The sequence below is a fragment of the Dreissena polymorpha genome, chromosome 5 (assembly GCF_020536995.1).
Source record: "Dreissena polymorpha isolate Duluth1 chromosome 5, UMN_Dpol_1.0, whole genome shotgun sequence".
NCBI lineage: Eukaryota > Metazoa > Mollusca > Bivalvia > Myida > Dreissenidae > Dreissena > Dreissena polymorpha.
In genome coordinates, this window is record NC_068359.1 from 7,743,081 (window position 1) to 7,759,502 (window position 16,422).

The 16,422-nt window shown below is 37.5% G+C and overlaps 1 protein-coding gene across 4 annotated transcripts in view; it reads left to right on the forward strand.

Moving 5' to 3' along the window:
• LOC127832354 (protein maelstrom homolog) overlaps nucleotides 1-16,422 on the forward strand; it is a 51,506-nt gene that overhangs the window by 13,444 nt on the left and 21,640 nt on the right. For all 4 annotated transcript variants that reach the window (XM_052357777.1, XM_052357779.1, XM_052357780.1 and 1 more), the window contains exons 2-9: nucleotides 1,871-2,007; nucleotides 3,260-3,376; nucleotides 3,700-3,784; nucleotides 7,085-7,231; nucleotides 8,335-8,376; nucleotides 8,964-9,097; nucleotides 11,636-11,844; nucleotides 16,341-16,403. In XM_052357777.1, coding sequence (XP_052213737.1) covers nucleotides 1,876-2,007; nucleotides 3,260-3,376; nucleotides 3,700-3,784; nucleotides 7,085-7,231; nucleotides 8,335-8,376; nucleotides 8,964-9,097; nucleotides 11,636-11,844; nucleotides 16,341-16,403 — 929 coding nt within the window. In that variant the 5' untranslated portion in view covers nucleotides 1,871-1,875. The remainder of the gene's footprint in view (nucleotides 1-1,870; nucleotides 2,008-3,259; nucleotides 3,377-3,699; nucleotides 3,785-7,084; nucleotides 7,232-8,334; nucleotides 8,377-8,963; nucleotides 9,098-11,635; nucleotides 11,845-16,340; nucleotides 16,404-16,422) is intronic.

The window sequence follows — 16,422 nt, forward strand, 5'->3', positions numbered from 1 at the left end:
TTATGTTTGTTTGTGTTATATACTAAGTACTAAGTACAAAAAACAGGCTCCTATCAAAGATAACACCAGAACTTAGGGCTACAAGTTGTATCCCCCATAACAATATAATTTGTACTAAGTGTGTCTAACCAGACACAAAAACCCCAGGGTTATCTCTGAAATGGGTTGTGCCATGTTCCTTAGCATGTTCTGCTTGTAACCCTTGTAACAAGACTTTGGGTCAAATGCTCTCTAATAAAATGTACGGCACAGCTGTTTGATGTGGACAAATCAATAAAACAATGTGTTGCACTGAAGGTGGATCAGGAAAGTAAGCACAAGAATTACTTTCATGGGAACTTATCACAAACAATTATTTTAGCCAAGACCTAATCATAATTTGGATACTTGACAATGTGGTGCCTAGTTCAGGTTGTCCGAAACAATTTTTAGCTCTACTGGCTGAGGGCCTGAAGAGCTTATGTCATGGCGTGGTTTCCGTCGTCTGTGCGTGCTTGTTTAAGGCTTGTTTACGCAATTAAGTCCACAGTTTTCATCCAATTATTTCCCAACTTGCACAGTGTCTTTATCTTAATGATAAGTCAAACCCTATTGAAAATGAGCAATATCGGAGTTATAAGTCCAGAATTATCTCCCCTTGAATTTGAGAAAAAAAATGAAAATTCAGTTTTTTTATGTGATAAAGTCCATAATTTTCATCCAATTCTTGGCAAGCTTATACAGTGTCTTTGTATCAATGAGGACTCAAACCCTTTTTTAAAAAGAGCAATATCGAAGCAATAAGTCCAGAATGACTTCCCCTTGAATAGGATAAAATTTTGAAATCCGGCTTGTTTACGCAATTAATTCCACAGTTTTCATCCAATTATTTCCAAATTTTGCACAGTATCTTTACATCAATGATGACTTGAACCCTATTGAATATGAGCAGTATCGGAGAAATAAGTACACAATAATCTCCCCTTGAATTTGAGAAAATTCTCCTTGTTTGCGCATTTAAGTACACAGTTTTCATCTTATTCTTTCCAAACTTGCACAGTGTTTATAGCAGTAGAGCAATTCAGGCCCTCATGGGCCTCTTGTTTAAAGGATGCTCTTGTTTATAAGTCCTGTAAATACACACACAAAATATCCCTTTAGGGGTCTAGCTTGGCTCAAAATTTAGGGAGAAGTCACTCCTCCCTCAAGCCAAAATATGGAGAGTGGCAACATTTTTTAAGATAAAGTTTTCCCCTTCTGAACATTTTATACTGATTTACATAAGTATTGGATATGCCATTCCAATTGTGTTGCAGTAAAATGTGTCAAACCATTCAAATTAAAGCCCAGTAGACAGATTGTTGATGAAAAACCTGTTTCAGCCAATTTATATGACCATTAAAATATATTTTAATTTTTTGGCTAACTTATAAGTTCATGCAAGTTTAGTGGTAGGTATATACCTGTTTTGCGTACATTTATTTAATGCTTTCCAGTGGTTTATAGAGAAATATCAGTGAAGTAAAACTGATAATTTCCCTGTTTAAAACAGTGAAAATTAACAGTGAAAATTATCGCTAATGTTCACTGTTTACTTTGAAATGACGTAATTTTTTTAACAAAATGACGTCATTATCCCAGCTAAATTCTTTAGTTCAACTCTTTAACAATGTATATAAACTGTGAAAAAAAAGCATTAAATAAAAAGAAAATTTGTTTGATTTGGTGGATGATCGATTTTAATTCACTTGTGATCATAGAAAATAATATTTTACTAGTCGCTGCGCCACTCGTGAAAATAATATTTTCTATGATCACTTGTGAATTAAAATCGATAATCCACAGAATCCAACAAATAAACTCTATCTCTTCTTATTGCATATATTAATAGATAAAATGCCAAAGAAGCAACAAAGAAATGCCTTCTACTTCTTCATGAAAGATCTCGAGCCCCAGTTACGTAGAGAAGGGCGAGTCTTCCCCAACGGAATGGCGGACGTTGTGGAAATCGCACATCCAAGATGGAAGGTACTTTAATGTAATTCAAAGGCACCAATTTTGCAAAGTAGTTTTCAGGGCAACTAGCTTAATTGACTTATTTCAAACGTTGGTTTTACTATTTAAAGGTTGATGGTGTTTCATCTGTATTAAGCAACAGTTTTAATTCACATAGACTTTTTATTAAAAGCTGTATAACACTCACAACAAAACTTGTAGCTTTTGATCAATAAAAGAAAATGAACTTAAGCTCATCGCATTTAACAGAATGAAGATTAATCGAAACCAAAAAAAAATCAGGGTCAAAACTGTTCAAGCATTTTCAATAGATTCTTTGTCTGAGGTAGTTCTGTTTTCATTTGTTAAATGCAAAAAGAGTGTATACCAAGGTTGCTGGTTGAATGTTGTTTTCTGATGTTTTCATGTAGTGAAGCAAACATCAGTGACTGAAAGACATTAACAGATAGCATAATGTTAAAGTTTTTCTGATATGGAGTTTATGACTCGATAACAATTAAAACAACTATTGTCATATAATATGATGCTATGCTTTTCTGTGGATTATAAGAAGATATGAGTGATTTAAAACTAGTAATTCACTGTTTTTAGGATTTGAAAACAACAGTATAAATTGTCGATAATTTTCACTGTCTAACTGTAAAATGATGTCATTTTATTTGACATCATGATATTATTATTCCAGCTTAAGTCTGATAAAATATTAAAATGAAATTTATTGTTTGCAGTAAGTTATTGATTATTATCCATGCATGACCATCAAATATTTTACATATCTTGATCATTTGTGAATTAACAATAACATATGCCAGACCATAACAATCTTCAATATTATTTCTGTAGTCTTGAATATTTTATCTGTAGTCTTTAATATTAAATCTATAGTCTTCAATTCTTTATGCCCCCAAAGGAGGACATATAGTGATCGCACTGTCAGTCTGTCAGTCCGTCCGACTGTCCGTCACACTTTGCGTTTAGGTTTCGAAAAATGCTCATAATTTTCTATGTCCCTTTAGATGTGACTTTCATATTTGGTATGCATGTGTAAATGGACAAGGCCTTTCCATACACATACAAATTTTGACACCTGTGACCTTGACCTCTAACTTAGGGTCAGCGTTAAGTTTTAGAAAATGTGTTTAGGTTTAGAAAAATGCTCATAACTTCTATCAGAGCGGTTATTGGGGGCATATGTCATCCTAATGAGATTGCTCTTGTTTCATATATTCTTCAGTATTATTCCTGTAGTCTTCCTTTGTTCCAGATGCTTCCAGAGAGGGAGAAGGCTAGATTTGAAGCCATGGCTAAAGAAGCGAAGAACAAAATGAGGGGCCGGGAGGGAGACAAATTTCGTCAAGACAATGTTGGGAACATTCTGGCAGTATGTACAACAACAATTCATCTGTGGCGTAGGAAACACTGTCTGTGACAGCTTCCTGCTTAAGTAGTAATGAAAAGGCTGAAATTGTAAAGCAGTAAAAGAAATAAGCACTTTGACCAAAGCAAGCCGGAAATGTTGCAAACCCCAAATTTGAAACTGAGTATTTAAGCATACCTGATTTGGAATTAACCTGTGGAGGTCTTGCAGACTTGATTTAATTTCTTTTATTGTTGTGCAGTCATGTCATAAAGTGTACCATAAAAAACAGTTCAAATAATTAAAGGCATGAATTGATTTCTTGTTAATGTCATTTTTCCAAACAGCATCGTGTAGACAAGCATACTGACATGGAGCATCGGAGGATCAAAGAGCGCAGGGACATGGTGAAAGACATGCCACCGGGGAAAGGTAATATCAGGGGTTGGGTGGGTTCAAGTCCTTGATTGGAAGAAGTAATATCAGGGCTTGGGTGGGTTCAAGTCCTTGATTGGGAGAGGTAATATCAGGGGTTGGGTGGGTTCAAGTCCTTGATTGAGAGAGGTAATATCAGGGGTTGTGGCAGGGATTCAAGTCCTTGATTGGAAGAGGTAAATTCAGGGGTTGGGTGGGTTCAAGTCCTGATTATCAGGGCTTGGGGGTGTTCAAGTCCTGGATTGGGAGAGGAAATATCAGGGGTTGGGTGAGTTAAAGTCCTTGATTGAGAGAGGTAATATCAGGGGTTGGGTGGGTTCAAGTCCTTGATTGGGAGAGGTAAAAACAGAGCATGGGTGGGTTCAAGTCCTTGATTGGGAGAGGTAATATCAGAGCTTGGGTGGGTTCAAGCCCTTGATTGGGAGAGGTAATATCAGGGATTGGGTGGGTTCCAGTCCTTGATTGAGAGAAGTAATATCAGGGGTTGTGTGGGTTAAAGTCCTTTTTTGGGAGAGGTAATATCAGGGCTTGGGTGAGTTCAAGTCCTTGATTGAGAGAGGTAAAATCAGGGCTTGTGTGGGTTAAAGTGTTTGATTGGGAGAGGTAATATCACGGCTTTGGGGAGGGGGGGGGGGGTTCAAGTCCTTGATTGGGAGATTTAATATCAGGGCTTGGGTGGGTTCAAGTCATTGATTTGGAGAGGTTATATCAGGGCTTGGGTGGGTTAAAGTCCTTGATTGGGAGAGGTAATATCAGGGCTTGGGTTGGTTCAAGTCCTTGATTGTGAGAAGTAACATCAGGGGTTGGGTGGGTTAAAGTCGTTGATTGGGAGAGGTAATATCAGGGGTTGGGTGGGTTCAAGTCCTTGATTGTGAGAGGTAATATCAGGGGTTGGGTGGGTTAAAAGTTCTTGATTGTGAGAGGTTATATCAGGGGTTGGGTGGGTTCAAGTCCTTGATTGTGAGAGGTAATATCAGGGGTTGGGTGGGTTCAAGTCCTTGATTGGGAGAAGTAATATTAGGGCTTGGGTGAGTTCAAGTCCTTGATTTAGAGAGGTAAAATCAGGGCTTGTGTGGGTTAAAGCCCTTGATTGGGAGAGGTAATATCACGGCTTTGGGGAGGGGGGGGGGGGTTCAATTCTTTGATTGTGAGAGGTAATATCAGGGGTTGGGTGGGTTAAAGTCCTTGATTGGGAGAGGTAATATCAGGGCTTGGTTGGGTTCAAGTCCTTGATTAGGAGAGGTAATATCAGGGCTTGGTTGGGTTCAAGTCCTTGATTGTGAGAGGTAATATCAAGGCTTTGGGGAGGGGGGGTTCAAGTCCTTGATTGTGAGAGGTAATATCAGGGGTTGGGTGGGTTAAAGTCCTTGATTCGGAGAGGAAATATCAGGGCTTGGTTGGTTTCAAGTCCTTGATTGGGAGAGGTAATATCAGGGGTTGGGTGGGTTAAAGTCCTTGATTGAGAGAGGTAATATCAGGGCTTGGGTGAGTTCAAGTCCTTGATTGAGAGAGGTAAAATCCGGGCTTGTGTGGGTTAAAGTCCTTGATTGGGAGAAGTAATATCACGGCTTGGGGGGGTTCAAGTCCTGATTATCAGGGCTTGGGGGTTCAAGTCCTTGATTGGTAGAGGTAATATCAGGGGTTGGGTGGGTTCAAGTCCTTGATTGGGAGAGGTAATATCAGGGCTTGGGGGGGGTTCAAGTCCTTAATTGGGAGAGGTAATATCAGGGGTTGGGTGGGTTAAAGTCCTTGATTGAGAGAGGTAATATCAGGGCTTGGGTGTGTTCAAGTCCTTGATTGAGAGAGGTAAAATCAGGGCTTGTGTGGGTTAAAGTCCTTGATTGGGAGAAGTAATATCACGGCTTGGGGGGGGGGTTCAAGTCCTGATTATCAGGGCTTGGGGGTTCAAGTCCTTGATTGGGAGAGGTAATATCAGGGGTTGGGTGGGTTCAAGTCCTTGATTGGGAGAGGTAATATCAGGGCTTGGGGGGGGGTTCAAGTCCTTGATTGGGAGAGGTAATATCAGGGGTTTGGTGGGTTCAAGTCCTTGATTGGGAGAGGTAATATCAGGGCTTGGGGGGGGTCAAGTCCTTGATAGGGAGAGGTAATATCAGGGGTTGGGTGGGTTCAAGTCCTTGATTGTGAGAGGTAATATCAGGGGTTGGGTGGGTTCAAGTCCTTGATTGTGAGAGGTAATATCAGGGCTTGGTGGGTTCAAGTCCTTGATTGGGAGAGGTAATATCAGGGCTTGGGTGGGTTCAAGTCCTTGATTGGGAGAGGTAATATCAGGGCTTGGTTGGATTCAAGTCCTTGATCGGGAGATTTAATATCAGGGCTTGGTTGGTTTCAAGTCCTTGATTGTGAGAGGTAATATCATGGCTTTGGGAGGTTCACGTCATTGATTGAGAGAGGTAATATCATGGCTTGGTGCTGGGGGGTCAAGTCCTTGATTAGGTGAGGTAATATCAGAGCTTGGTTGGTTTTAAGTCCTTGAATGCAATCTTTTAAATTAAATTCCCCTAGATTTATATTTGATTTCTTCATCCTTTAGGTTACATATACTATAAAACTCTTACAGATATTCAACTTCAAATATGTCTTTGTGGTCCTGATGTCAGGTGAATAACATGAAAAATACATTTACCATCCAGGCAGAAGAATAGTCGAGTTCGCTCTCTTGGGAAAGCTCTTGGTCTAATTCAAACAATTAGTAAACAGAATTAGATTGTAAAAGATAAACATGTGTACAGGTATTGTACAGCACATGACATCATAAAATTCCCTTTGATAAAACGCAGAACCAAAATAGTTCTGGTCATGTGGATCCGAAGTCTAGTGGTGACACATTGGTGCCAGAACTCAGTTGCAGGTTTGATCCCCTGCTGAACCATATCCCACTGACTCTTGCAACAGACGTTAAATCAAGGTCAGGGACGTTCAATTAAGGTTCAGTGTACTTGGTGCTTTACACTGGGAACTATGTGACACAGAGTTGTGTCTGCAAATGATGTGCCTTGTTTGTGTTGAACCATTCTTTGTCACTCAAAGGACAAGTTTTCTATGGGCAAGGACCCTATTTGACATTCTTGTTACACTCACAAGTTATCGTCACATGCACAATACCTTTTAACAAACATTTAATGTGGAGAATGTCAGACTTAAAGGTACTAAATATTTATATTGTTTTTTGCCAAACACTGTCAATACAAATGAAATCATGTTATTTTCAGGATCATATAGTAACTTGTATATGCATAAAGCTATAATAATTTATTTAATGGCTAATTTTAATTTCAGATTTGATGCGCAGCAAGTTCTATTTCATCAGCTTCCAGATACTTTGTCAAACAGAGGAGAAGGAAGTGTTGCCAGTGGAGATTGGGATGATAGAGTACAGTATTGCCCAGGGAATCACCAAGGAGCTGCACAGGTTCATTGAGCCAGGTACGCAGTCCCAATGACCCTTTGTACTTAGAACATTAAAGTCTGTCAAGTGAAGGTGTGTGTATGTAGCTTAAAGGCTTATCTAGTGTTGGAATTTATTTGGGATCTGTCAAGACAAGGTGTGTGTATAAAGCTTGAAGGCTTATTATACCCCCACAAACGAAGTTTAGGGGGGTATATAGGTGTGAGCTTGTCTATCTGTCCGTCTGTCAGTCGGTGGGTCGGTCCATATTAAGTGTCCGCTCTCTAATTCAAGTTGTTTTCATCCGATCTTCGCCAAACTTGGTCAGATGTTGTATCTAGATGATGTCTAGGTCAAATTCGAATATGGGTCATGCTGGGTAAAAAATGAGGTCACAGGGTCACTTAGTGCGTTTTAAACATTGAGCATGGTGTCCGCTCTCTAATTCAAGTAGTTTTCATCCGAGCTTCACCAAACTTGGTCAGAAGTTGTATATAGATGATGTGTAGGTCAAGTTCGAACATGGGCTATGCGGGGTTAAAAACTAGGTCACGGGGTCACATAGTGCGTTTTAAACATTGAGCATTGTGTCCGCTCTCTAATTCAAGTATTTTTCATCAGAGCTTCACCAAACTTGGTCAGAAGTTGTATCTAGATGATGTGTAGGTCAAGTTCGAACATGGGCCATGCCGGGTCAAAAACAAGGTCACAGGGTCACTTAAATTTAAACCAATAATAGCTAGTCAAAGTCAGGAGTGTTTAGTTCGAATGGATTTTTCTCATGCCTTACCTAGCAGAAAACTGATGCTTTGACAAGCAACATAATCTATCACACCATATCTGATAAAAAATGCATTTAGGATAATTTAGAAGCATTGAGCTGACTTAACATTCTCTGTTAATCAGATGCCTCCCATGTGCTTTAGATGGTGATTTAGTGGTGTTTGAAATGATATTGCTGGGTCTTGTGTCAGACAGAAAGTTCTGTTTACTACAGGTGTAATAATGACTGATTGTTGGTGGGGGGAATATGGACGCTTACCTGAGGAGACCACTTCTTCCAGGTGAGCGCTTTGTCAGGTTAATCTAATTGAAGATACTTAACTTTAATATTAAAAAAAATATTTGTTTTTTCTTTCAGGTCAAATCCCTTCTGGTTACAGATTTACATGTTTACAGAAAAGTAAGTACACTTCTTGTCCATATCTATTGATCTGCCATTTCTGTCCATATCCCTTCAACGTTATATTTCCTTTGTCATAATCCTGCCTAATTAAAAATATTAAGTTACTGAAGAGGCATGCATAATAAAAGTGACATAACAAAACATAAATGTCAAAATTGGGGAAAAGGGGGCTTTATGCATATGTGCTTAAAGTTTTGTCCCAGAGTAGCCTGCGCAGTTCTGCTTCTATGGAGTGGGGGACATATTGTTTCTGCCCTGTCTGTTGGTTTGTGTGTTTGTTTGTTTGTTTTCGCCAACTTTAACATTTGCAATAATTTTTGCAATATTGAAGATAGCAACTTGATATTTGGCATGCTTGTGTTTTTCATGGAGCTGCACATTTTGAGTGGTGAAAGGTCAAGGTCATCTTTCAAGGTCAAAGGTCAAATATATAGCTGCAAAGCTGTGCAAAGGGGGAAATAGTGTTTCTGACAAACACATATCTTGTTTTTATTTTAGAGAAGAATCTTCTTTGAGAAAATCCAATTGAAGTAACATGTATTAAAGCCAGTGTTGGCAAGCAAGGCTCATGTCTTATCACCTAGGTGAGGACACTCACAAGATCCCCATAGAGAACTTTGAGGAGGCCAGTAACAACTACACGGGCCTGTGGATCCAGATAGAGAACTTCATCAACCCAGGCGGGGAACTGCCTGAGAATCCACCTGTATACTGTCTGGTGAGTCCGCAAAACTGTATCAATTATTGACAGGAGGGCCATTGAAGAAAATGGGATTGAAGGAAATGGGGGCTACACGCTACATTTGTGTTAAGTGTGGTCGCAGATAAGCCTGTGCAGTCTTCATAAACTGTTCAGGAATACCACTTTCCGCCTAAACTTGATTCGCTAAGAAGAGACTTCCTTTAAAAGAAAAATAACATAAAAGCGGAAAGTGTTGTCCCTGATTAGCCTGTGTTTACTGCACAGGCTTATCTTGGATGACACTTGCATTAAGCTCCATTATCCCAGAGTGAGGCTATTTGATTTGACCAGAGCACCGTTGAATAAGATCTGATTCACTTCTTAAATAAATTTCTTAAGTTAAATTTGAAATGTCAAAAACAAAACATGAGACACTTAGTATTCCTCTTTAAGAAATTCCTTTAAGAGTTAAAGGAAGTTAACTTAATTTTAAATATATGAGAAAAAATACACAGAGTAAAGAAATTTATTAAGTTTATGAAGCTACCAGAATTTAACTTAAGTGAAATCTTATGTTTACAGAAAAAATGGCAGAGATAAGAAAAAATATTGTGCAATATGTCAACTTAAGTTATTTTTTAACTTAAGAAGCTACTGGAATACGGCCCCAGAAAGGGATATTGACTTAGGCACAGAAGAGGTCAATCTGTTTTCCTGCCAGTGAATATCATATCATATGCTATGGTTCTCGAGGCAATAACTATGATTTCCTATCGATATTTTTTGTTGAAAAACAATTTCGTTTGTATAGAAATGTGTGGATGGCCAACTGTTTTTAGACCAGACACTTCCTGGGAACAACTGGATTTTCAAGAATTTCGAATATAGTGTAATTGGCTGAACACCATCTCGACCAATGAATTTGTGTTCAGTTATAGATCATATGGTATATTTAATGCTATGTGGAAAAATACAATTTTATTGGAAAATATCTTTAGTTTATACCGATTTAGTTTTTATGATTGTGAATTACAATCAAAAATTAAATAAACTTAAGTTTAGGAATTGTCCATTTCTGTATCATATCAAAATAAAATTCAGAAGGCTTTGGCCATTTATTATTGTAAAAAAAGTATTGTTTACCTTACATAAAATATGTTTTGCTTTTGAAAACATTAAATGCTGTGAAGGTATATTATACATGGAATATTACCATTGTGTTTTTTTTTTCATTGGCTGTGTGAAGTAGCACAGCATTCCTGTCATTCTCATTGGATGTGTCAAATCTCAATTTTACTATACACACCTTAGTTTCACCTTAAAATCCTAATGAATTTATACACCCTTTAGTTTCATCCTAAAATCTAAATGTAACTACACCCTTTAGTTTTACCCTCAAATCTCAAAGTTACAATGCAAACCTTAGTTTTACCCTCAAATCTCAATGTAACGATTCACCCCTTTGTTTCATCCTCATATCTCAATGTAACTTTACTTACCTTAGTTTATCCTCAAATCTCAATGTTACTTCACACCCCTTAGTTTCACCCTCATATCTAAATGTGATATACATCCCTATGTTTAACCATCAAATCTCAATGCAACTACACACACCTTAGTTTCACCCTCAAATCTCAATCTAACCATACACCCCTTAGTTAAACCTCAATCTCAATGTTACTATACACCCCTAAGTTTTACCCTCACATTTCAATAAAACTACACACACTTTAGTTTTACCCTCAAACCTCAATATAACTATTCATCCCTTAATTTCACCCTCAAATGTCAATGTGATACACACCCCTTGATTTCATTCTCAAATCTCATTGTAACTCCGCACACCTTAGTTTCACCCTAAAATCTCAATCTCACTGTACACCCCTAAGTTTCAATCTCAAATGTCAATGTTACTATGCACTTGTTAGTTTCACCCTCAAATCTCAATGTAACTATACAAATATCAGTTTTGACCTCAAATCTCAAGGTAACTATGCACCCCTTTGTTTCATCCTCATATCTCTATGTATCTTTACACACCTTAAATTTACCCTCAAATCTCAATGTTACTATACACCCCTTAAGTTTAACCCTCAAATCTCAATCTAACCATACACCCTTTAGTTTCAACCTCAATCTCAATGTTACTTTACACCCCATAGTTTTACCCTAAAATCTCAATGAAACTATACACACCTTAGTTTTATCCTCAAATCTCAATCTAACTATTCACCCCTTAATTTCACCATCATTTGTCAATGTGATACACATCCGTTAGTTTCATTCTCAAATCCCATTATAACTGTGCACACCTTAGTTTCAACCTCAAATCTCAATCTCACTATACTCCCCTTAGTTTCAACCTCAAATCTCAATGTTACTGTGCACCCCTTAGTTTTACCCTCAAATCACAATGTAACTATACAAGTCTTAGTTTTAACCTCAAATGTCAATGCAAATACACATGTTAGTTCATTCTCAAATCTCAGTCTTATTATACACCCCTTAGTTTCATTCTCAAATCTCAATGTAACTATGCACGCCTTAGTTTCAACCTCAAATCTCTTGATTTAGGGTGCGGGAGAGAACTGGGACATCGTGGAGCGGTGTCTTGACTGGATTCATGGCAAGGCGCGACTAGGCCAACCCAACCGCATCCGACGCATCTATGAGGTGGAGAGTCTGTTCCAGGAAATGCATGCACATGTTGATAACACTACGTCCAAGTCGAGTCTTATTGCTGCTTTAACGACATCCGACTGGGATTACGAACCTAATATTAAGTACGTGACATAGTGCATATTTTCATCAAATTTGTTGTGCTTCAATTTGGAGCAATTTCTCCCCCAAGGCAGATGTGTATATCTTTCACTCAAATACAAAAATTGTTTAGCTCGACTTTTCGAAGAAAAATGAGAGCTATACTACTCGCCCCAGCGTTAGCGTTGGTTAAAGTTTTTTATTAAGTCAAATAACTTAAACACTATCAAAGATAATGAACTCAAACTTGGAATACTTCTTTATGGCAACAAGACAATTATGCCCCTTTTTATTAGCTCACCTGAGCGATAGCTCGGGGTGAGCTATTGTGATCACTCAGCGTCGGCGTCCGTCCGTCCGTCTGTCTGTAAACAATTTGTAAACATCTTCTTCTACTAAACCATTGAGCCAATTTCAACTAAATTTCATGTGGAGCATCCCTAGGTCATGGGACAAAAGAATTGTTAAAAAAAAATTGATCACATAACCAAGATGACCGCTCATCAGATTAAAAAAAAAATTCACAGGGATGACCTTTGAAGGCTCCCCTGAAAAAGTTGTTCAAAGAAATTTGATTCGTCAAAAAACATGACCGCAGGAGCTCGTTGAACTTTGCATGCTTTTTCGTTTTTGCCTATTTTGTGAAAACTTTCAAAAATCTTCCACATTTTTTGTCCGATCCTTTCCAAATTTGCACAGTGTCTTTATATCAATGAGGACACGAACCCTACAAAAAATGAGCATTATTGGTCCATGAAGTACAGAATTACCTCCCCTTGAATTGAGAAAATGGTGTTTATGCAATAAAGTCCAAATTTTTCAGCCAATTCTTTCCAAACTTGTAAGGATTTAGCATGGTGCAAACAAGGGAAACAACTACGGTTTATGCATGTTCTTTTTATTACAGATTTGCCTCCCTTTAATTCATTCAAAATCTCATTTTACAGCAGAGATTCCAAATCTGACCTGTACTACTACTACTACTACTACTTCTACTACTACTTCTACTACTACTTCTACTACTACTACTACTACTACTTCTACTACTACTACTACTACTACTACTACTACTACTACTACTACTACTACTACTACTACTACTACTACTACTACTACTACTTCTACTACTACTACTACTACTACTACTACTACTACTACTACTACTACTACTACTTCTACTACTACTACTACTACTACTACTACTACTACTACTACTACTACTACTACTACACCACCACCACCACCACCACCACCACCACCATTCACAGTGACAAAAAACGTATTCACACAATGGCTGCTACTACAACTTATAGCCCATATAGGGGGGCATACATGTTTTACAAACAGCCCTTGTTTCTATGGGATTTTAACCACAACTGTTCATGTTTATCTCGGACACATATTTTTAGGTCACCTGTCATGAAGTGACACGGTGAGCTTATGTGATCGTGTGATGTCCGGCATCCGTTGTGCGTGCCTGCGTGTGTCCGTGCGTCTGTCCGTCAACAATTTGTTTGTGTAGACAGTAGATTTCACAGTTTGCATCCAATCTTGATGAAATTTGGTCAAAATGTTTATCTTGATGAAATCCGGTTTGGGATTGTATTTGGGTCATCTGGGGTCAAAAACAAGGTCACTAGGTCAAATAATAGAACAACCTTCTGTAGACAATAGAGGTCACAGTTTTCATCCAATCTTTATGAAATTTGGTCAGAATGTTTATCTTGATGAAATCTGGGTTGGGATTTTATTTGGGTCATCTGGGGTCAAAAACTAGGTCACTAGGTCAAATAATAGAAAAACCTTGTGTAGACATTAGAGATCACAGTTTTCATCCAACCTTTATGAAATTTGGTCAGAATTCTTGATGAAATCTGGGTGGGATTGTATTTGGGTCATCTGGGGTAAAAATCTAGGTCAAATAAATAGAAGAACCTTGTTTTGACAATAGAGGTCACAGTTTTCATCCAATATTTATGAACTGTGGTCAGAATGTTTATCTTGATGAAATCTGGATTGGGATTGTATTTGGGTCATCTAGAGTCAGGAACTAGGTCACTAGGTCAAATCATAGAAAAACATTGTGTAGACAATAGAGGTCATAGTTTTCATCTGATCTTAATGAGTCAGGTGAGCGATTCAGGGCCATCATGGCCCTCTTGTACTAAGAAAATTTAAAATTTGGTCAAGTTTTGTGTTTAGGTCCACTTTATTCCTAAAGTATCAAAGCTATTGCTTTCATGCTTTCAACACTTACTAACTATCATAAGGGGACTGTGCAGGCAAAGTTATGAAACTCTGACTGGCATTTTGACAGAATTATGGCCCCTTTTATACTTAGAAAATTGAAAATTTGGTAAAGTTTTGTGTTTTAGTCCATTTTACTCCTAAAGTATCATAGATATTGCTTTCAGAATTGGAACACTCGTTAACTAACATATGGGGACTATACAGGACAAGTTGCATAACTCTGGTTGGCATTTTGACGGAATTATGGCCCTTTTTTGACTTAGTTACTTTGAATATTTTGTTAAATTTTGTGGTTAGATGCACTTTACTTCTAAAGTATCAAGGCTATTGCTTTCAAACTTCAAATACTTTTCCTACTATCATGAGGGTACTGTACCTGGCAAGTTGAATTTGACCCTGACCTTTGAATAACCTTGAATCTCAAGGTCAAATAAATAAATTTTGTTTAAATAGCCATTTCTTCTTTATTTAGCATCAGATTTGATTCATACTTTGTCAAAACAATACTTACCTGACAAACTACAATGGACTTTACCCAAACCATCCCCCACGCCCCACCCCAGAATTCCCCTTCCACTTTTTTTTCTTTTTTTTGAAATATCATCTAATAATTGACCACACCCCCACATTATTCCCCCTCTCCACCCCCTCCACAAACAAATATTTTTTTTTTGAAACATGATAAAAAAACAACACAAATATTTATTTTTATTATTTTATTTTTGATATTTTTTGCTTATGCCATAACTTCTTTATTTATGCTTTCCGGTGGTTTATAGAGAAATATCAGTGAATTAGAACTGATAATTTCACTGTTTCAAACAATGAAAATTATCAGTGAAAATTATCGATAATTTTCACTGTTTATGTTAATTGACGTCATTTTTTTTGACGAAATGACGTCATGTTCCCAACAAAATTCTTTAGTTAAACTCTTTAACAATGTATATAAACTGTGAAATTAAGCATAAAATAAAAAGAAAATTTGTTGGGTTCGGTGGATTAGTGATTTTAATTCACTCGTGATCATATAAAATATATATTTTCACTTATGGCTGCGCCACTCGTGAAATATTATTTTCTATGATCACTCGTGAATTAAAATCGATAATCCACCGAATCCAACAAATATCCTCTATATCATCAGATTTGATTCATGCTTTGACAAAACAACTCTTACCTGACATACCAGAATGGACTCCATCCAAACAGTCCCCCACGCCCCACCTTGACATATTGCTTTTATTGAAAGATCATCTAATAAATGACCACACCCCCACATTATACCCCCATCCCCCACTCAAAAATATTTTTTTTTAAACATGGTAAAAAAACACAAATATTTATTTCATTTTTGAAGGACTTTCCAACCATCCCACCAAGGCTATTGCGATCATACTTGAAATAAAATCTTATTAGTTTGTTTTATTTCTTCACAAATGTTCAATAGATTGTGAAAAATATACCTGAACTCAGAATTTTCTCTAAAGTACAACTTCTTTAAAACATAAGCAATCAATATGTTTCAACTACGGTCCTCTCTTTCACTTAGAATATGACTATATTACCGTGACCTTATTGAATATGAACCATTTCCCCATGATGGCTTACGTTATACTGTCATGCACTCGAAAAGTCGAGCGTGCTGTCTTCTGACAGCTTTTGTTTATTTTTATTTTTACTATTTCAGTAAATAAAGTTTTTAAAATAAAATAATGCCCATTTAAGGTGCCTTGTCCCATTTCGACAGGAGAGAGAACATTTCCTTGTGAAGACTTCTAGAGAATTGTACATGTATGTCCCTTCTGTCAATGAGAGGGGACTCTGAGGTTTATGATATGGGAAATAATATGTGTCTTGTTCTGAGAAAACTGGGCAAAATGCATGTGTGTAAAGTGTCGTCCCAGATTAGCCTGTACGGTGTGCAAAGGCTAATCAGGGACAACACTTTCCGCTTAAACTAGATTTTCAGTAATAAAGGGACTTCCGTTAAACGAAAAAATACTATTAAAGTGGAAAGTGTCGTCCCTGATAAGCCTGTGCGGACTGCATAGGCTAATCTGGGACGACACTTTGCACACATGCATTTTGCCCAATTTTCACAGAACAAGACACAATATGTACTTTATGACCACGCAAATCTAGCTCCCTTATTAGCCCTAAAAATCACTGGAAGCTATTATCACATAACTGTTACAGTGATTGTCCATTTTGCAATTATTTCACAAAATAGAAGACCATTCTAATTATGTTGGAATATTTGTTTTAGATGCAACCATCATGAAAAAATAGAAGTGAAGGACTGTTCTTTGGGCATTGTGAAGCGTTATGCGTAAGTAGTAAATATGTGA